Raw genomic sequence first — 22,374 nt, forward strand, 5'->3', positions numbered from 1 at the left:
CACCTAATTAACTTGGTTTTAGTGTATGCTTGAAAGGCTACAAAGCCTTTGCGGGGAGTAAGCATTCTTCAGGACCACATGAGATTCAACCTAATTATTGGCAGAGAAAGTGGTGAATTTGACCCTTAAATTCTAAGTTACTTGGGCTCTATAGCTAATTGTAAGCTGTAGGATAATGGGGATTTGAGACGTTTATTTCCTCATTTACCCCAGCTCTGGTTGCTCATGTGGTTTTCGGTTCGAAAACGAGGCGTGTATCTTAAAAATAAAAAAATTTTTGAAGCGTAAGTTGTTGGTCGCTTTAAGTCTAATTAAAAATAAAGTAAAAATGGAGCAAAAACAAAGTTGGACACTTAACACTTGGGTGTCTTCAGAGGTGTAAAAAGGGGGGTCCAAGCTTATGTGTACTCATAAAAAAATGCGGTGTGCGGGGGTTTGTGCCTGTATATATAACAAAAATTCATGAGGTGGCCGAGGAAGAGGTGGTGAGCTGTAAACTCATAAACAAGGTGTAGGCCTTTCTTATGAGATGGTTGGTAACAATACTGTGAATAATATTAACACGCCTAAGAGGGTTGGTCCGTGACGAAGTACTAATAAGTTGGTGAAGATTATGAATGACAGGTTCTATGATTTGCCTTGTCCTGTAAACTTAAACGCTTGGTGAAGGTTTGGCTCTATACTAGGCTTGTGCCTAATTATCCAACTTCTAAGGGGTCTTTTATTGTCAACTCATTATACTGCTCATGAAGACATGGCATTCGATTCTGTAGTACATATTATGCGTAATGTGGAAAAAGGATGAATGTTGCGTAATATTCATGCAAATGGGTCCTCTATGTTTTTTATCTGTATTTATGCGCACATTGCTCGTGGGCTGTATTATGGGTCTTATTTAGATAAGACAGTGTGGTATTTTGGGGTGCATTTGTTTTTGTTAACTATGGCGGAGGCTTTCCTCGGTTACACTTTGCCTTGGGGCAAATGTCATATTGGGGGGCTACTGTTATTACTAATATACTTAGAGTGATCCCCGTAGTAGGAGAGAGTATGCTCCGCTATGTATGAGGGGGTTGGACCGTGTGTAATGCAACTCTAAAGCGGTTTTATACTTTACACTTTCTCTTACCGTTTGTGATAGTGGCGGTTGTTTTTTTACACCTGTTTTTTTTTACATGAGAAAGGGAGTAATAACCCTTTGGGTATTGAAAGAGGTACTATGTGTGTGCCCTTCCACCCCTTCTATACTATTAAAGATCTTTTTGGTTATGTTTGCTTTAGGTTCTTTTTTATATATTTAGTGTGTGTGGATCCTGAGCTGTTAGGGAATCATTTAAACTATTGGCCTGCTAATCCTATAAAAACGCCAATCCATGTTCAGCCTGAGTGGTATTTTATGTTTGCTTATGCAATCCTTCGTTCAATTCCTCATAAAGCGGGGGGGGTATATGTTATGTTTTTGTCGATTGTAGTATTATACCTAATTCCTAGTCTTCACAGAGGTAAGTATCGAAGTTTATGTTTTTACCCGTTTAATCAAGTAGTGTTTTGAGTGTTGGTTGGTAGGTTTATTAGGTTAACATGGATTGGTGCTCGCCCAGTGCGGGAGCCTTATATCATTTTGGGGCAGTGTCTTTCAGTCATTTATTTCTCTAGGTTGTTATTAAACCCTCTTTCTTTGTGGGTGTGGGACAAGCTGCTTGAATACCCTAAATTCTGTAGGAGTCGTCCTGTAGACCCTGAAATGGTTTAAGTTTTTAGCTTATTTCAAGTTATTAAAATTAGTAAATCGCGAAAGTAGCGCACGTGAGTGGGCTAATAAGTGTAGAAAAATATAAATATGTCTTTTTACGGGAGTCGATATTTTGGTGATATTGTCCATGGGGAACTAGGGAAAGACCTGTTCCGGTACCATGGTTTTGTGATGATAGTAGCAGTGGCTGTGTTGGTCTTTGTTATATATATAGGATGCGTAATCCTTCTTACTAAATTTTCTTATCGCCATTTCTTGAACCGTCAACGATTAGAATTTTGATGGACTATTGTGCCAATGTTGATGTTAGTAGGGTTGTGGTTTCCTTCTATAATTAACCTATATTATATAGAAGAAGTAAAACGGCCCCGGTGAAATTTTAAGGCGATTGGGAAACAATGGTACTGATCTTACGAATTTTGTCGCAATTTAGACACTCCAAGCTCTAGAGAAAGCGCTGAAAGAATTTCGTGTTATACAATTGATTCTTACATAGAAGACCAGCAGGAGACATTTAGAAAAGGAGGGTATCGTTTGTTGGATGTTGATAACCGGATGGTGGCTCCAGCAGATGTGCAAATAACTGCTTTTGTAAGAAGGTCTGATGTGCTCCATTCGTTTGCACTCCCTAAGTTACTAATTAAAGTAGATGCCATCCAGGTCGAATTAATCGGCTTCCTATAAAAGCTTCCCAGTGTAGAATTATTTACGGGCAGTGTTCTGAAATTTGCGGGGTTAACCATAGATTTATACCGATTGTGATTGAGTTTATTCCTGAGAAATATTTTGTCATATGGTTGGAAGCTCTTAACTAAAATAAAAAATAAGCTAAAGCTTTTAAGAAGCGTTAAACTTTTAATTTAATGAACTTGTACAATGGCAAGTAGCTTTTAGTGATAAGGTGGTCTAATATTAGGATATAGGGCTCATGCCCCTAAGGCGCCGTGAGTAGTGGCTCTTATCTTTGTGAGAGCTGGCAGAGCTAATGCGTTTGATTTAGGATCAATTCATAAGTATATATACTTGCTTTCATGGCACAAGCTGGCAGACCTAATGCATACGATTTAAGCTCGTCTTATAAGATATACTCTTGTTTGTGTGTGAATTACAAAGCTAAGCCCAGTCTCATTATGGTTAGTGTCGAGTGTCTATTTAAGACTCTAAGGAGAGTAGCTGTTTTCTTTGGAGCCTCTATCCTATTAAGCCTTTGTCAAGTGTCAGCGGACTCTTTTACTCCCTTGGGGTCGACTAAGGCTGCACTGGTGGACTGAGTAGGCGTGGTTGTTGGTGTTATCCCTTTTGTAGGGGTGCTTCTCGCTGTGGGCTTCTATACTTTGTTGGAACGTAAAATTTTGGCTATCATTATAATCCGAAAGGGTCCATCCAAGGTGAGTTATATAGGGATCTTGCAGCCTTTAGTGACGCAGGTAAGTTGTTATGTAAAGAGTTTATTGTGCCTACACGTGCTAACGTAGGGCCCTTCATTTTGGCTCCTGCACTAATATTAACTATCAGTTTACTTGGATGGCTTTTATACCCGTATAAGTCGGCTGAAGTGTTTTATGTTTTCGGGGTGATTCTGTTTATAGTTATTACTAGAGTCAGGGTTTACGGGGTAATAATATCCGGATGGGCTTCTAACTCTAAATACTCTTTGCTAGGTGCAGTTCGTGCGATGGCGCAAAGAATTTCTTATGAGATCCCTATAGGATTTATCTTCTTTTGTGTGGTGCTGTGCTCGGGTGTGTTTATGTTTCAAGAAATTAGGGTGTTCCAACAAAGGTCCTTTTTTTCTTTTTTCCTTTGTGCGTAGTTATAGTTGTCTGAATGCTGTGTATGCTAGCTGAAACTAATCGGGCGCCATTTGATTTTGTGGAAGGAGAGTCGGAATTAGTGTCAGGATACAACGTGGAGTACAGCGGAGGGGGGTTTGCAGTTATATTTATTGCGGAGTACTCTAGTATTCTTCTCAGAAGGGTTATAAGGGCGGCGATATTTTCGGGGGAAATGAAGCGTTGATCGGGGTCTTTATGATGGCTTTTTGCGGTCTTCTTTGTGGTTATTCGTGCTTCTTTACCTCGTTTACGTTATGATAAGTTAATGAGTTTGTGTTGGACTGTTCTTCTATGTGTCATACTTATGGCTAGTGTGTGTGTAGTAGTTCTAGTTAGGGTGTATGTAAGATAATATAAACTAGTATAATTCATTTACACTGAATGTGTCAGATAAGTCTGTCTTACTTATGGTTAAAAGGTTGGCAATTAGACTTATTGCATTGATTATTATAAAAAACCTAAATATGAGTGTCATTGGGTTAAGCGTTCTAACTATTCTAAGTATGGGCGCCACAAGAGTCGCGATAGGGGGGGTAGAGTTGAACGGGTTGTACACCACAGACTTTGTAATAGGGTTAATGGTTACACTAACTCTATTTGTAGCAATTCTTTCCTACCTAAGGAGGGTTAAGATCCACCGGAAAGCAAGATTTAATTTAATAATTATCAGAATCAGCCTAATTTTAGTGATAAGATTCAGGGTGAGGAGGTTCTTTCTTTTTTTTTTTTTTTTTGAAAGTGTGCTAGCCCCTCTGTTGTTATTAATTGTAGGCTGAGGCTATCAGCCAGAGCGTTTAGGGGGTATATAGTAATCTATACGGTGTTCGGATCTCTTTTTTTCTTATGGGGGGTAAGAGAACTCTATATTAGAGGGTTGAGGAGGAGGATAAGTTCTGTGGTAAGGCTAGTAAAAAAAAGGGGAATGAGATTGTGATGGCTATACATTCTAGGGTTTCTTATCAAGCTACCAATATATCCATTTCACCTGTGACTACCTAAGGCTCACGTAGAGGCCCCAGTAGCCGGTTCGATGCTATTGGCCGGGGTGGTACTAAAATTAGGAGGGTACGGGCTGCTTCGATTTATAATAGTTATACAAATAAGGCTTAGAAGCGTTTTTTTTGTGCTGCTACTAGTGGTGAACTTGGCAGGAGGTGTCTACGCAGGATTAGCGTGTGTACGGCAAGTGGACCTAAAATGTTTGGTAGCATATTCCTCTGTAGCGCATATGAGGCTTGTGCTATTAGGAGTGCTTAGCAACACGGTATTAGGGGTAGTGGGGGCCATTATTATTATGATCGGGCATGGGTTGTGTTCATCAGGTTTGTTCAGGTATGTGAATGCTATCTATAAGATGAGGCACTCGCGTCTGCTAGTAATAAATAAAGGGGGCTTGTTAGTCTGCCCAAGTCTAGTCTTAATGTGTTTCCTGTTAAGATCAAGCAACATAGCAGCCCCTCCTAGTCTAAACTTATTTGGGAAATCCTCGTTTTCGGCGTGGGAGGGTGAATAAGTGGAGTGTTCCTGCTTATCCTGGGTCTGATAAGCTTTATTAGGGCATGTTTTAGACTATACCTATATGGAAGTTGTTGTCACGGGAAGGGGGTGTCACACAGGGAGTCCTTAAACTTGAGAAGAGTTTGTGATGTTTTTGTTCTGGCGGCTCATTGGATACCGCTGAACTTTATGTTTATGTTTATACCTAAACAATGAATCGTAATCCTTATTCTCGTTACTATGTACCAGGTCCAAGTCCGTGGCCCTTTTTTGTGGCTATCTCGGCAAACGGAATAGCGGTAGGGTTAATTTTGTGACTGCATCGAACTCCCCAGATTTCTATTAATAGGAATGAGGTTGGGGTGTATACTATTGAGAACTTTTAGATGATGGCGAGACTTAATTCGTGAGGGAGATATTGGGTTTCATACTCGCTTCGTAATCAAGAGATTTCGTGATGGAGTTGCCCTTTTTATTCTGTCTGAAGTAATGTTCTTCTTTTCTTTTTTTTGGACTTTCTTCCATAATGCCTTAAGACCCTCGTGTGAACTAGGGATGCGATGACCCCTCCAGGGATCCGCACGCCAAACCCGTCGTCGACAAGGCTGTTCGAGACAGGTCTTTTAATTAGGAGGGGGTTATTCGTAACTCAAGCCCATAAGAGAATGCGTTTGAAGGATTATGATGTTGGGCCATTTATTGGCCTAGTGGTAACAATTTATGTGGGACTGTGTTCTTCCTAGTGCAACTTCGAGAATACTACTGAAACTCATACACTATTGCAGATAGGGTGTATGGAAGAGTGTTTTATTTACTAACTGGGTTTCATGGAATGCACGTAGTTGTGGGGACTCTTTGACTAATGGTGAGGTTAGTCCGACTATGGCGTGGGGAGTTTTCCAGTCAACGGCACTTTGGTTTTGAGGCTTGCATTTGGTACTGACACTTCGTAGATGTGGTATGGGTAGCATTATGATGTTTAGTATATGTGTGGTTTGGAGGATGGTTATACATGTGGTGGTTCAAAATATGAGACGGGGACGTCTATACGTTTAAGTACCCAGACGCAAAGCCTTCGTGGTATGCGTACATTCAAGAAGAGCATGCTCCGTCCTGATATAAGATTCCTGACCATTTAAAAGGTTAAAAATAGGAGTCATACAGACTAGTTAAACAGTTTTGATTTGAAATCAAGTACCAAAGCGATTCCAAGCGCTTACTAGTCTGAGTAAAGTAGTCTAATTAAGGACAGAAGACCTATGATTTTCAAGTGTTATAAGTAACCTTTACTTGAAATGGTAAGCTTTGTGGTAAGACCTATAAAATTAGTGAGATTAGGGGTAATATTGATCGGGACAATTCTTAGGGTTAGAAGAGAAGAGATAGTAGGGGTGTGACTCGGTTTAGAGCTAAATCTGTATGGATTTCTTGTAATTATAAACCCTGATGGTCACTATAGTCCTGAGCCCTGTGTAAAATATTTTGTGGTACAAAGAACGGGGTCAATTCTGATACTAGTGGGTTTTGTAACCTTGATAGAGCAGCACGTAGTGAGAGGGCTGGTGATAAGGGGGGCGGGTACAGTGTTAAAATCTGGCGTTTTCCCGCTACATTCGTGGGTCCCTTCAATTATTAAGAACAGCAGATGGTTAGCAAGAGGGTTAATATTAACTTGGCAAAAAGTCGCCCCCCTTGTCTTTTTATCAATAATTATACCCTCTAAGGGGTTGTGAGTAGTAATTGTATTGATAGCTGGAATTGGGGCAGTAGGGGGCCTTAACCAGAATTCAGTACGAGTAATAAGCGCGTACTCGTCGTTTGTGCATACATCATGAATGCTGTTAGGGCTCACATGGTCAAGAGTAGTCTTTGTAGGGTATTTTGCAGTTTACTCGCTGTCGGTAGGGCTGTTTTTTTATGGGTGCTCAATAATAAACAAAACAAGAATGGGCGGTCAGATTAGTAGAGCCGCGAGGGGTATAGGGTTACTGATACTGATGGGGATGCCTCCTTTCCTTGGCTTTCTAGCGAAAGTATTGGTGTTTCTAATGAGAGGAAGGGCTGTAATCGTGGCTTGTATTATAGGTTCAGTAATCAGGCTAAAATTCTACATTGACTTTTTTTATAGGATAGTAATAAAAAGGTTAGTAGACAAAAACAAAGCAGAATTCAAGATTATGTGGAGGATAGTGATCGGGGCTAACCTAGCAGGGGGGGCATTGATCTTGGTGAGATTTATTTAGAAACTGCTTTTAGGCCAGGGGCGTTTTGATTTCGGCTCAAAAAGAGTGGGTAAAACCACAAAAGTATGATAAAAAGGTAATTTAAAATAAAATATTTTGTTTCAAACATAACTATAGGTAGTTGTTACCTCCTTTTTGTAGAATGGTACTTTAAAAAAAAGGATTGGTTTGCATCTAATTATTAAGCCTAGGTTTTCATTCTTAAGTGAGGAAGTTAATTAACATAATAGGGCTGCTAACTTTGTTATAAATGGCTTGTACCATTTTTCCTTATAAAAAAGTAGTTTAATTTAAGAACGATAGGTTGTGGGGCTATTAGTGGTGTCAACCCTTTTTTAGCTAGATATAGTTTAAAATAAAATATTGGCTTTGGGAGCTAAAGACACTTCCATAAGTTTTCTAGAAGAATGGTTATGGGGTTAAGAGTTGCGTTTGTCTGCATTGTGTCTTTTTTGTTTACGGGGTTATTTATGCTACTAAGGGAAAAGCGGGGTCTAGACCGAGAAAAGTGCAGTCCATATGAGTGTGGATTTGAGCCTATTGGAAGAGCTCGGAGGCCCTTTTCTATCCGATTCTTTCTAGTAGCAGTTTTGTTCGTCGTGTTTGATGTAGAGGTAGTGCTGTTAATACCTTTTGCCTACATGTTCTTTTACGGTAAGAGAGTGTTAGGGATTTTGTCCTCAAGGGGTTTCCTTCTTATCTTGTTTGGGGGTCTCTACCACGAATATCGTGAGGGGTCTTTGGAATGAGTAGGTTAATACTAGAAGTGGCATTTATGCGAAACGAATTTTGATGAGAGGTGATTGTAAGAGGCTTACTTTTGCTGTTGGAAGTGTATTGTGTGTACCTGTGGTTTTCACGTCGAGAGTGCTTCTTAAGGAAGTATGGGACCAATGAAAGTTCTCAAGGATCTAATAGAAGGTTTGAAAAGGCATATCTTACTATAGCGTATAGGGAAAAAAATATTAAGAGGCTAAAATCTAGTGCGGCTCTAAGGGCTAATAAGGCTAGATGATTGGCTTCTAAGTAAGGATAAATAAAATGATAAAAATACTAAAAAAGGAAGAAGTAGGGGGTTATGGAGAAGTGGAGTCCTGGTGACGTCGATGGCTGTGATCAACAAATCACAAAGATATTGGAACCCTTTATCTGTATAGCGGAGTCTGAGGAGGGTTGTTTGGAGCAAGGTTGAGGTTAATGATCCGAATGCAACTGGGGCATCCTGGAGCAGTGTTCTTAAAAAGAGATTGATTCTATAATGTGGTGGTTACAACGCATGCCTTAATAATAATTTTTTTTGCTGTGATACCTATCTTAATTGGAGCTTTCGGTAATTGGTTGATTCCTCTGCTAGTAGGAGGTAAAGATATAATTTACCCGCGAATAAACAACTTAAGTTATTGACTATCTCCTAATGCACTATATTTACTAATACTGTCCTTTAGAACGGATAAAGGAGTTGGTGCTGGATGAACTATTTACCCCCCTTTATCTGTGTACCCCTATCATAGGGGCCCTAGGATGGATGTTCTTATTGTGTCACTACATCTAGCTGGGCTCAGCTCTCTAGTGGGGGCTATTAACTTTGCTAGGACCAATAAAAATATGCCAGTGTTAGAAATGAAAGGAGAACGAGCGGAGCTTTATGTTTTAAGGATTAGAGTTACTGCAGTTCTTTTAATTATTTCAATTCCGGTTCTAGGAGGGGGCATCACAATAATCTTGTTTGACCGAAACTTTAACACAACTTTTTTCGATCCCGCAGGAGGGGGGGACCCCGTTTTGTTCCAACATTTGTTTTGATTTTTTGGGCATCCGGAAGTGTATATTCTTATTCTACCTGCCTTTGGTGTGATATCAAAAGTAATTATGCATTGCTCTGGAAAAGAAGCGGTTTTTGGTCTAATTGGGATAGTATACGCAATAATCGGAATTGGAGGGTTAGGGTGTATGGTGTGGGCTCACCACATGTTTACCGTAGGTCTTAATGTTGATACTCGAGGCTATTTTTCTACCGCAACTATAGTAATCGCTGTTCCAACAGGGGTGAAAGTATTCAGATGACTGGCAACTATAGCAGGAAGAAAATTCAAAATAAAGCCTGCCGCCTACTGAAGTACTGGGTTTCTGTTTTTATTCACCGTGGGAGGGCTAACAGGGGTCTTACTGTCTAGGGCTTCTATGGATGTGTCTCTACACGACACATATTATGTGGTGGCTCATTTCCATTATGTGCTAAGAATAGGGGCGGTGTTTGGGGTGTTCTGTGGTCTTAACCATTGGTTGCCAAATTTTGTTGGAGTATGCTTTAATAAGAAATGGAGGAAAGCCCATTTTATAGCAATATTTTTTGGGGTAAATACTACCTTCTTTCCTCAGCATTTCTTAGGCCTAAGAGGAATGCCTCGACGGTATATAGACTACGCTGATATTTATGCTCACTGACATTGGGTGTCTTCTTATGGGTCCGCTGTGTCTTTTGGGTCTCTAATATATTTTAAGTTCCTTCTATGAGAGGCTCTAGTAAGCCAGCGAGGGGTTGTATTTAGTGGGGGTTTATGTGGTGAAATAGACTGAGCAGGTACCCGAGACCTTTATCCAGGAAGGAAGCATGTTTATAGCCAATTGCCATTTGTGTGAACTAACCCTTATAACACGTGTATCACTTATATTTATAAGAAATCGCGTAATCAATAATTTAAAGTCATGTTAATAGATGTTTTTTCTAGATTTGATGCTCACAGCTATAACTTAATTTGGTTGTCTATGCCGTTATGGTTGCTGTCTTCTATAGTGCCAATAACCGTGCTATTTAGAGACGTGTACACTAAGGGTAGAAGTACGAGCTCTTTTCGGAGTTTGGTGCTATCCTTTACTTATTCGATGATTCGATTGTAACGGAAAGGGACTAAAGCTATCTGGGTTTCCTCTAGTAATAAGGGGTCTGTTCATGATAATTCTGATACTAAATCTGTCTGGAAACTTTCCATTCTTTTTCCCTGTAAGAGGGCAGTTTGTGTTCGGGTTCTCCTTTGCTTTGTCTATTTGAACTTGTTTAGTTTTATCTAGTCTTTTATGCAGATTTGAGCAGGGGTTGATGAGTCTCGTTCCAACAGGTTGCCCGTTAATCCTTGTGCCTTTTATAGTAGTGGTTGAGCTAATTAGTGGCATACTTCGCCCTTTAACATTAGTTTTACGTCTGACACTAAATCTGGGAGCTGGTAAAGTAATTCTAACTATATGCAGGAGAGAGTTAGTAGTTAGCTGGTTAAATAGCAGAAGGCTGCTTACAGGAGTTGGGGGTATTAAAGGGTTAATAATGGGCGGAGGTGTTTTTGGAGCCGCTGAAGTTGCAATCGCGTGTATTCAGTGTTATATTTTTTGTGTCTTATTGTGTCTCTATACGGAGGATCATAGAAGGTAGGTAGTTTTAAAAGCTTTGCTGAAGCGACGGCCTTGTAAGTCGTAGAAAACTATGTGTTTTAAAGCTATGATTTGAATAAAATTCCTAGGAGTTTTCTTAATAAGTATAGGCTGTTTTGTAATCTTCCGTATAAACAAACACCTTTTGTGTTTATTTGTAGGGCTTGAAATAATAAGACTAGGCTTATTGTTTGTAACCCATGTGTTTCTAATAAATCAGTTTTGGTTAATTTTACTAATTCTATGTTTAGCTGTTTGCGAAGCCAGAATTTGCTTGGCCCTTCTGGTTATGGTGATGCGACTATGCGGAGACGATTTGATGTCAAGGTTACTAAGAGATGGCTCGTAAAAATAGTATCATACAATTAAAAAGTAACTTAGGGTTACTTTTACTGATTCTGATTGGATACTTATTTATTCTTAGAGGGAGGACCTTTGGAAAAGCTTATTTATTGGAAGTTACTGTTTGAGAGAGTAATTGTCTCTCATTTAGCTTCAGAGTTCTACTAGATAGCGTAAGAATAGTCTTTGTTGGGACGGTTTTGGTAATTAGAGGAAGTGTAGCAACCTACTGCAAGTGGTATATAGCTGGAGAGCCATACTACAAGCGGTTTATGGGATTAGTATGGTTGTTTGTGCTGTCTATAGTGTTTATAATCTTAGTTCCTAATTTAGTAATACTTTTAATTGGTTGAGACGGGCTAGGGCTCACCTCATTCCTATTAGTGGCTTATTACCAGAACAATAAGAGGTTATCTGCGGCTATGTTGACAGCTTTGACTAATCGAATTGGGGATGTTTTTGTACTTTTTAGAGTTTCTATTTTTTTAAGAGAAGGGGGGTGGTTAATTTATATATACCACCCAGTGCAGACATGGGTTAATTTAGGGTTTGTGGTAGTTCTTGCAGGTATAACTAAAAGCGCACAAATGCCGTTTTGCGCATGGCTACCTGCTGCCATGGCGGCACCCACACCGGTCTCCTCTTTGGTGCATTCTTCGACATTGGTGACAGCTGGGGTTTATTTGATTCTTCGCTCTTTTTATATTATCAGAGCTAATCCCTTTGTGACTCAAATACTTATAGTCTTAAGACTATTTACTCTAATATTAGCGGGGTCAAGGGCTGTGTTTGCGTTTGACCTAAAAAAGGTAATCGCACTCTCGACTTTGAGGCAGTTAAGGTTAATAATATTCTCGATTTCAATCCTTCTTCCGTCTGTAGCTTTTTTTCATTTAGTAACCCATGCGGTATTTAAAGCTTTGTTGTTTCTAGGCGCAGGGGGTGTTATTCATAGAAACCAAAGAATCCAAGATATCCGGGGGTTAAGAAGCTTGTGGCAAGGATTACCGGTAAGAATGGGTGCAATAACGGTTGCAATTGTGTCCTTGAGAGGGGCCCCGTTTATAAGAGGGTTTTTCTCTAAAGACCTAATAATTGAGCTAAGAATGATAGACAGAAGAATAACTTATGGGTGCTATTTATTAGAGCTAACAGGTTTAATCTTCACTTCTTTTTATAGGGCACGGATTGTATTTAGAGTAATACTTGGGTCTAATTACGTTAATAGCAGAAGTTTGCGGATTAATGAGCACTTAAATATACAAACTCCTTTTCTTAGCCTGTATATTGGGGCTATTATCTTAGGAGGGGTATTAGGGAGGAAAATAGAGAGGTTTGGGTTTGTAGTAGTTCTTGAGAAATATGAGAGAGTCAGAGTATTTCTTATTCCCTTTGTAGGGTTAATTTTGTGATGAGGACGTGCTTAGAAAATTAGGGTCTAAGCCTTGGTCGTCAGCCAAACTATTAAGATTCTTTTTGAGAATGTGGCTCATAGAGAGGCTAACCTCCCACCCCAGAAAAATGGCCTTCTTTAAGGGGTCCAGGATGGTAGCTCAAAGTCTGGATCAAGGTTGACTAGAGCTATTGGGCCCTCAAGGTGCCCATAAGGGACTAGGTCAACTCAGCTGTTTGAATGAAATTGTTCAGAAAAATTATTTTACCTACCAGCTGGTAGTATGAGGGCTGGTGGTAGCGGGGGGCGTAAGCTTAATTATGTTTATATAATGAGAGTTATAGTCATATGTGTAATTTTGATGGCTGTGTTTTCGATTGTCTTAATTGCCAAGCAACCTATTTCTTTAGGGCTAGTGCTATTGAGGGGGTCTATAATTGCATGTGTGGAGGTTGCACTGGAGGTTAGAAGGTTGTTAGGGTTCTTATTGTTCCTAACTTACGTTAGGGGTGTAATAGTCCTGTTCTTGTATGTTTTAAGGATCTACCCCAATGAAGTGTATCGTTTTAATCTAGAGTTTATGGTTCTCGTCAGAAGGTGTTGTGCCAGAGCGGTCCTTATGGGTCTTATGAATTACGAGTACAGAGAAATTAGCGGGTCTTTGTTTCTAAGTTTCATGGCTGAAAGAAGCGGGTTAAGGTTATATATCCTAATAGCTGGTGTGTTACTGTTTGTAATATTAGTGGTGTCGTATTTGTGCATAAAAACCATGGTGCCTTTACGAAGAGTAAAATAAACCTAAAATAGAAGATACAGTAGCTTAATTAAAGCGTCTCATTGAAAATGAGGAAGATGGATACTTTAGTACCTTGTGTCAAATCTGTAGGAGGGTTTGATTATGGCCCTAAATTTATGGGCAAAATGCTTCTCATGATTCTAAATGCGGGCTTGAACAAATTAAGTGCAAGTTCAACATCAGTGGGGAAAATTGGTTAATAAAGGAAACTTTAACCCAGCTTTTTGACAAATTCGGGGTCAATTGATGAATGCCAGCAGCCGCGGTTAGATTCAGTTCGAATATAAATTTAAGCGGATTGGTTAGAGTCAATGTTGTGTTATAAAACTATAAAAAAACTATAGGTGCAGTGTAATGTTAACGGTTTTTTGTGGTTATATTCCTAAAGTTTTAGTGAGCTTCTAACGAATCTATGAAGTGAAACCAGGATTAGATACCCTGTTATCCATAGTTTAAAACAAAAGTTCCTCTTAACTAAACATTTGGTTGTCAAAGAGAAATAAATAGGCGGTGTCTGAGATAGAAAACAGGGGATCCTGGGTGTTAAAGGATAACCCACCTACATTTGAGCCTTGTCTTATTAGTGCGTGTGTATGGTTGTTTACTCTAATATGGTGAGTGTCCGGGTAAAATTTTTGGTTATTACTGAAGCTAACTCTTATTTTACTTGCTGAGTTCGGTAAGGTAAGTTACTTTTAGTTAGGTGCAGCTACTAGAATTGGCTATATGCCCATGTAGCACAACTTCAAAAATAATTCAGATTGACATGCAGCTTATGACAAGGTTAATCTGGGATACAGATGTAACTTAAGCAATAATTCAAAGATTGAGCTACTAAAAGGTAGCTCAACTAAGTAGACAAATAAGATAAGAAAACTTGCCTTTGAAGAAGGACTTGTAAGTAAGGGTTAAAAATAAAATTACCCTGAATACAATCAGATGAGTACTAATCGCCCGTCGCTCGCGGGGAAACCTGTGAAAAGTCGTAACAAGGTAGCAGTAACGGAAGTTGCTGCTAGGCTATAATATGCATATATAGTAAATAATATTATATTTGCCTTCCAAGCAAAAGTTCTAATGAAATTAGTGTATGCTGGCCAAATAGTTTAAGCTAAAACGTTGAGCTGTTAATTCAAAATCGCAGTAATTTGCTTTGGCTTGCTTAAGTAGTTTAGGGAAAACATAAGATTTTCATTCTTAAGTCAGATAGTATTTCTCTTAAGTTGTGCTTAGTAGTTAATGTTAATATAACTGAGAACTGCAAATTCTCCATAGTCTAGTTAGGCCTAAGCTTAGTGCCACGTGGGGGATGATCCAGTTGCTTTGATGAAGCAAAGTTCAAAAGTAGTTTTTTGGCACTTAGAACTTCGAAGCGTTATAAAGAAAAATTGTAGTAAGTAGGGCTTTGATTCCTAAAGAAAAAGTTAATCTTCTTCTTCATAAATAAGTTAAAAGTAGTTAATATATAACTTAGAATTGTCAGTTCTAGATTCCTCTTACTGAGGCTTTTTATAATTTATCTTTTTTAAAGAGACGTGCATAATTGTTTTGTGAAAAGTGCACTTGAATTAAAATAGTATAAATAAATTTTAGTACCTTTTGCATAAGGGTTTTTCAAGACAAGTTTAAGAATTTAATTTTCCCGAATAAAAGAGAGTTATTTTTTTGAGTTAAGAAATCGTGGCAGAGATTTAATTAAACTAAAGAATAGCGGCTAGATACTATTCGCGCTTTTAGATATCTGGTTGGCTTAAAAAGATGTGTAAGCATTTTCCTTAACTATTTAAGGGGTAAAATTTTTTGGGTTAAGCTGAAAAATACTAAAATTGATGTTAAAAAAAAATTGGGTTTCTATAGGCTTTAAACTGGCTATTAGATATTAGTGTATTTTAACTAAAACCAGATGGGGAAAAAAGATTAATTGGGTTATTCATTTACTTTAAAATAAGCCTATGGTTGTAGGACCAGTGACTATGATAAAAACGAGTAAAAATATTATTTATTTGGTATTACTATTTTGTTTTACCTTAAAAAACTAAAGGCTAAATAAAAGTTTTTAAACGAATTCGGCAAACTAAACTTCTCGACTGTTTAACAAAAACATTTCCTTTTGATGTAAGTAAAAGGTAGTCCCTGCCCAGTGCAACTAGAGTAATGTTTGTTGTAAACGGCGGCGTTAACGTGAGCGTCCTAAGGTAGCGCGATAATTTGCCTTTCAATTGAAGGATGGTATGAAAGGGTTAACGAAGAAGGTGCTGTGTCTGAAAATTTAATTTAAACTAACTTTAAGGTGAAGAGGCCTTTATGTAAAAGAAGGACGACAAGACCCTATGAAGCTTTATCTTAATTGGAGTTTTTGGCTCTTATACGATTTTGATGGGAGATCAGTGAAAATAAGTCTTTCACTATTATATAAATCTAACTCGTATTTCCTAACTTTATATGTGTGGCTAGCTACTCTAGGGATAACAGCGCAATTTCTCCCGAAAGATGGTATTGGAGGGGAAGATTGCGACCTCGATGTTGGCTTTAGATATCCTAGAGGCGTAGAAGCTTCTAATGGTGGGTCTGTTCGCCCTTTAAAATCTAACATGAGCTGAGTTCAGAACGGCGTGAGCTAGTTCAGTTTCTATCCTCTTTTAAAAATGAGCTAATTTTGTACGAAAGGACTTTTTCGCTAAAGCAACGCTTTGCCCTGGCTCTGTCATTGCTTAAATAATGCTACGCAATAAACTGATTAGTTTATAAAAAGGGTTGCCTTTTATGAAGCTGAAGGCCAATTAGTGGCGGTAGGGCGTGTCGTTGGTTCTTGTTAAAATTAGTATTGCTATTTTATTAAAAAATAGGGTTAAAACGGGTTGCAAATTAGGTAAAAAATAAAACAGTCTATTAATGCAGCCAAAAAGCAGCAATCACCCACCTAAAGAATAAAACAAGGGTTCTAAAAAGGCGGTGTGTAATGGATTTGTGCTAGTAACAGACAAAAAAAAACCAAACACTGTGGAAACCCTTAAGAATGAGGTTTTATAGTGTACCGCATTTCCTGTTACCGGCCGGTACAGTGACCGCAAGGCCTGTTCTCCTGTCCTTTTACACGGAAACCCTGTTGCTGATGCATGTAAAAAGCCCTTAGTTAAGATAACTTATAAGTCAAAGTAAAACTTAATTTTACTTGACATTGTGTATTTTATTGAAAATCTAGTTGCGAATGCCCATACCTGTCCAAACTTGTTTTAGATTATGCTTTACAACCTGTTGTAGATAAGGTTTTGAACCCTTTACAGTGAGTAAGCATTTTTCAGAGTCATGTGAGACTTAACCTAATTAGTGGTAGAAAAAAACAAACTTAAACCTAAATTCTAAAGCTATTTGCTTCCTGTGGTTAATTGTAAACTGCAGGAGAAATGGATCTAAGGTGTTAATTTTTTTCGTTTGCCCTAATTTTGGTTGCTCATGTGATTTTTTGGGGTTTGAAAACTAGACTATCTGTATCTTAAAATCAAAAAATAAATAGAAATCAAGTCATATGAAAGTTCCCAAAGCGTAATTCATGGGTCACTTAAAGTCTAAGCAAAAAAGTAAATCAAAAATAAAATAAAATCAAAATGACACACTAATGCCTGGGGGGGCTGATCTGGAGGGGAGGAAATAGGAAAGCAGGTTAAATAGAGGTGACAAAAATGTGGTGTGCAGCAACAAAATGAAGCTAAATAAAATTGTGAAACGTAGAAGCGTGAGCTTGTAAACAAGGTTGTGAGCGTCTTAAAAAGTAAGTGTTAACAATAGTATGTAATATTAACACGCCTAAAAGGGGGTTAGGTGGGTTATAAACTTACAAAGACTACAAGTGATGAAGTTTATGTCTGGTCCTGAGGTCCCTTTTAAGTGAGTTAGTTTCGTATAAAAGGTTTTTAAGCAAAGCAATGTTCTGTCACAGATCTGAGTGCTATAGACAATATTGTATAGGGCCTTTTTATGTAAATAAACGTGGCGTTAGGCTGTTAAATGTGCTGGTTATAGGATGGTTACATAGCAATAATTACTATATTTGCCTTCTGGGCAAAAATTTTAATGAAATTAGTGTACGCTGGGTGAATAAATTAAGCTAGAATGTTGAGCTGTTAATTGAAAATCCCAGTAATTTGCTTAGGGTATAAGATTCTTATTCTCAAGCCAGATAGCCTGTCTCTTAAGTTGTGTTTAGTTGCTAATGTTAATATAACTGAGAGCTACAAATTCTTCCTAGCTTAGTTGTACGTGGGGGGATGGCCCAGTTGCTTTGATGAAGCTAAGCTCAAAAGTAGTTTATTGCTCTGAGGTGTTATAAAGAAGTATTATAGTACGTAGGACTTTGATTCCTAAAGAAAAAGTTAAAGCTTTTCTTTATAAACAATTTAAGAGGAGTTAATTAGTTTTAGGCTCATCTCACTGAGGTTTTTTAGAATTTATCTTTCTAAAGAAATGCACACGATTGCCTCATAAAAAGCTTACTTGAAGTAAAGTGGGGCAAATAAATTTTAGTACTTCTTGCATAAGGGTAAAGCGAAGAGGCCTGTGTGTAAAAGAAGAGCAACAAGACCCTGCGAAGCTTTATTTTAATTGAAGTTTTTGGGTTTGTTAACCCAAAAGCTTATGCATAGCTTTAAGGTCTCTTTTAAGCGAGCGAGTTTTTAGCTAAAGCAATACTTTGTGACGGATCTGTAATGACATAAATAATATTGTATAATAGGCTGATTAACTTATAAAAAGGGTTCTTTTTATGTAAATGAGTGTGTTGCTTAGTGATAGATTGTTGAATGTGTTGGGCACTAGAGAGGCTGTATGAGAGTGGCTTAGGCAGGGGTTTGCTGCAAAAAAAGGCTTACTGTTAAGGGGTGTGTGAGATGGTTTTTTTTTCATATAAAAACTGAGTGTTTAGAATAGACGTTGGAGGAGGGGACTTATGTCAGGGCGGAGGGGGTGACACTGTTAGGGTGCTCCCATTACCTGAAACTATTTCAGCTGTTGGAGATGCTGTTGTGAATGGTGTCGCTGAAGTTGTTCCTGATAATCAGGAGGAAGGGGGCCCCCATGCTGAGGGTGGCTATGTTCCTTTAGAAGAACAAATAGCTGTTGTGGAGCCTGAAGTCCCAGCTAATGTCTGTCAGCCAGTCGAGCAGAGAAATGTGGTTGTAAGTGAAGAAGACAGTGTTCCTGATGTTAGTAAAGACGGGGTCAGTAGTTATTAATGCTCATAGTTAAAGTTTATTGGTGTATTAATAGTTATAATTTATTAAAATAATCCATAAGATAAGCAAAATTACAGTTAATTCGTTTATTGTTAGGCTGTTATGGTCTATTTAAAAACTGGTCAATACGGGTCTCCTTACACCTAATTAACTTGGTTTTAGTGTATGCTTGAAAGGCTACAAAGCCTTTGCGGGGAGTAAGCATTCTTCAGGACCACATGAGATTCAACCTAATTATTGGCAGAGAAAGTGGTGAATTTGACCCTTAAATTCTAAGTTACTTGGGCTCTATAGCTAATTGTAAGCTGTAGGATAATGGGGATTTGAGACGTTTATTTCCTCATTTACCCCAGCTCTGGTTGCTCATGTGGTTTTCGGTTCGAAAACGAGGCGTGTATCTTAAAAATAAAAAAATTTTTGAAGCGTAAGTTGTTGGTCGCTTTAAGTCTAATTAAAAATAAAGTAAAAATGGAGCAAAAACAAAGTTGGACACTTAACACTTTGGGTGTCTTCAGAGGTGTAAAAAGGGGGGTCCAAGCTTATGTGTACTCATAAAAAAATGCGGTGTGCGGGGGGTTTGTGCCTGTATATATAACAAAAATTCATGAGGTGGCCGAGGAAGAGGTGGTGAGCTGTAAACTCATAAACAAGGTGTAGGCCTTTCTTATGAGATGGTTGGTAACAATACTGTGAATAATATTAACACGCCTAAGAGGGTTGGTCCGTGACGAAGTACTAATAAGTTGGTGAAGATTATGAATGACAGGTTCTATGATTTGCCTTGTCCTGTAAACTTAAACGCTTGGTGAAGGTTTGGCTCTATACTAGGCTTGTGCCTAATTATCCAACTTCTAAGGGGTCTTTTATTGTCAACTCATTATACTGCTCATGAAGACATGGCATTCGATTCTGTAGTACATATTATGCGTAATGTGGAAAAAGGATGAATGTTGCGTAATATTCATGCAAATGGGTCCTCTATGTTTTTTATCTGTATTTATGCGCACATTGCTCGTGGGCTGTATTATGGGTCTTATTTAGATAAGACAGTGTGGTATTTTGGGGTGCATTTGTTTTTGTTAACTATGGCGGAGGCTTTCCTCGGTTACACTTTGCCTTGGGGGCAAATGTCATATTGGGGGGCTACTGTTATTACTAATATACTTAGAGTGATCCCCGTAGTAGGAGAGAGTATGCTCCGCTATGTATGAGGGGGTTGGACCGTGTGTAATGCAACTCTAAAGCGGTTTTATACTTTACACTTTCTCTTACCGTTTGTGATAGTGGCGGTTGTTTTTTTACACCTGTTTTTTTTACATGAGAAAGGGAGTAATAACCCTTTGGGTATTGAAAGAGGTACTATGTGTGTGCCCTTCCACCCCTTCTATACTATTAAAGATCTTTTTGGTTATGTTTGCTTTAGGTTCTTTTTTATATATTTAGTGTGTGTGGATCCTGAGCTGTTAGGGAATCATTTAAACTATTGGCCTGCTAATCCTATAAAAACGCCAATCCATGTTCAGCCTGAGTGGTATTTTATGTTTGCTTATGCAATCCTTCGTTCAATTCCTCATAAAGCGGGGGGGGTATATGTTATGTTTTTGTCGATTGTAGTATTATACCTAATTCCTAGTCTTCACAGAGGTAAGTATCGAAGTTTATGTTTTTACCCGTTTAATCAAGTAGTGTTTTGAGTGTTGGTTGGTAGGTTTATTAGGTTAACATGGATTGGTGCTCGCCCAGTGCGGGAGCCTTATATCATTTTGGGGCAGTGTCTTTCAGTCATTTATTTCTCTAGGTTGTTATTAAACCCTCTTTCTTTGTGGGTGTGGGACAAGCTGCTTGAATACCCTAAATTCTGTAGGAGTCGTCCTGTAGACCTGAAATGGTTTAAGTTTTTAGCTTATTTCAAGTTATTAAAATTAGTAAATCGCGAAAGTAGCGCACGTGAGTGGGCTAATAAGTGTAGAAAAATATAAATATGTCTTTTTACGGGAGTCGATATTTTGGTGATATTGTCCATGGGGAACTAGGGAAAGACCTGTTCCGGTACCATGGTTTTGTGATGATAGTAGCAGTGGCTGTGTTGGTCTTTGTTATATATATAGGATGCGTAATCCTTCTTACTAAATTTTCTTATCGCCATTTCTTGAACCGTCAACGATTAGAATTTTGATGGACTATTGTGCCAATGTTGATGTTAGTAGGGTTGTGGTTTCCTTCTATAATTAACCTATATTATATAGAAGAAGTAAAACGGCCCCGGTGAAATTTTAAGGCGATTGGGAAACAATGGTACTGATCTTACGAATTTTGTCGCAATTTAGACACTCCAAGCTCTAGAGAAAGCGCTGAAAGAATTTCGTGTTATACAATTGATTCTTACATAGAAGACCAGCAGGAGACATTTAGAAAAGGAGGGTATCGTTTGTTGGATGTTGATAACCGGATGGTGGCTCCAGCAGATGTGCAAATAACTGCTTTTGTAAGAAGGTCTGATGTGCTCCATTCGTTTGCACTCCCTAAGTTACTAATTAAAGTAGATGCCATCCCAGGTCGAATTAATCGGCTTCCTATAAAAGCTTCCCAGTGTAGAATTATTTACGGGCAGTGTTCTGAAATTTGCGGGGTTAACCATAGATTTATACCGATTGTGATTGAGTTTATTCCTGAGAAATATTTTGTCATATGGTTGGAAGCTCTTAACTAAAATAAAAAATAAGCTAAAGCTTTTAAGAAGCGTTAAACTTTTAATTTAATGAACTTGTACAATGGGCAAGTAGCTTTTAGTGATAAGGTGGTCTAATATTAGGATATAGGGCTCATGCCCCTAAGGCGCCGTGAGTAGTGGCTCTTATCTTTGTGAGAGCTGGCAGAGCTAATGCGTTTGATTTAGGATCAATTCATAAGTATATATACTTGCTTTCATGGCACAAGCTGGCAGACCTAATGCATACGATTTAAGCTCGTCTTATAAGATATACTCTTGTTTGTGTGTGAATTACAAAGCTAAGCCCAGTCTCATTATGGTTAGTGTCGAGTGTCTATTTAAGACTCTAAGGAGAGTAGCTGTTTTCTTTGGAGCCTCTATCCTATTAAGCCTTTGTCAAGTGTCAGCGGACTCTTTTACTCCCTTGGGGTCGACTAAGGCTGCACTGGTGGACTGAGTAGGCGTGGTTGTTGGTGTTATCCCTTTTGTAGGGGTGCTTCTCGCTGTGGGCTTCTATACTTTGTTGGAACGTAAAATTTTGGCTATCATTATAATCCGAAAGGGTCCATCCAAGGTGAGTTATATAGGGATCTTGCAGCCTTTTAGTGACGCAGGTAAGTTGTTATGTAAAGAGTTTATTGTGCCTACACGTGCTAACGTAGGGCCCTTCATTTTGGCTCCTGCACTAATATTAACTATCAGTTTACTTGGATGGCTTTTATACCCGTATAAGTCGGCTGAAGTGTTTTATGTTTTCGGGGTGATTCTGTTTATAGTTATTACTAGAGTCAGGGTTTACGGGGTAATAATATCCGGATGGGCTTCTAACTCTAAATACTCTTTGCTAGGTGCAGTTCGTGCGATGGCGCAAAGAATTTCTTATGAGATCCCTATAGGATTTATCTTCTTTTGTGTGGTGCTGTGCTCGGGTGTGTTTATGTTTCAAGAAATTAGGGTGTTCCAACAAAGGTCCTTTTTTTTCTTTTTTCCTTTGTGCGTAGTTATAGTTGTCTGAATGCTGTGTATGCTAGCTGAAACTAATCGGGCGCCATTTGATTTTGTGGAAGGAGAGTCGGAATTAGTGTCAGGATACAACGTGGAGTACAGCGGAGGGGGGTTTGCAGTTATATTTATTGCGGAGTACTCTAGTATTC

At 38.6% G+C, this 22,374-nt stretch overlaps 2 protein-coding genes and 2 pseudogenes across 2 annotated transcripts; all 4 read left to right on the top strand.

Moving 5' to 3' along the window:
• Positions 1 to 518: 518 nt before the first annotated feature.
• LOC134703958 (cytochrome c oxidase subunit 2-like) lies at positions 519 to 2,568 on the top strand (annotated as a pseudogene).
• Positions 2,569 to 6,380: 3,812 nt separating this feature from the next.
• LOC134703957 (NADH-ubiquinone oxidoreductase chain 2-like) lies at positions 6,381 to 7,328 on the top strand. Its single transcript, XM_063563524.1, is given in 1 exon segment — positions 6,381 to 7,328. A coding segment is annotated over 1 exon segment (948 nt).
• A 1,116-nt stretch (positions 7,329 to 8,444) lies between these two features.
• LOC134703956 (cytochrome c oxidase subunit 1-like) lies at positions 8,445 to 9,131 on the top strand (annotated as a pseudogene).
• Positions 9,132 to 11,089: 1,958 nt separating this feature from the next.
• LOC134703959 (NADH-ubiquinone oxidoreductase chain 5-like) lies at positions 11,090 to 12,931 on the top strand. The gene is given in 2 exon segments (XM_063563525.1): positions 11,090 to 12,511; positions 12,513 to 12,931. Coding segments are annotated over 2 exon segments (1,728 nt in total). The 3' UTR covers positions 12,819 to 12,931.
• The last annotated feature ends 9,443 nt before the right edge of the window (positions 12,932 to 22,374 follow it).

The sequence above is a fragment of the Mytilus trossulus genome, unplaced genomic scaffold (assembly GCF_036588685.1).
Source record: "Mytilus trossulus isolate FHL-02 unplaced genomic scaffold, PNRI_Mtr1.1.1.hap1 h1tg001235l__unscaffolded, whole genome shotgun sequence".
In the NCBI taxonomy this organism is placed as follows: domain Eukaryota; kingdom Metazoa; phylum Mollusca; class Bivalvia; order Mytilida; family Mytilidae; genus Mytilus; species Mytilus trossulus.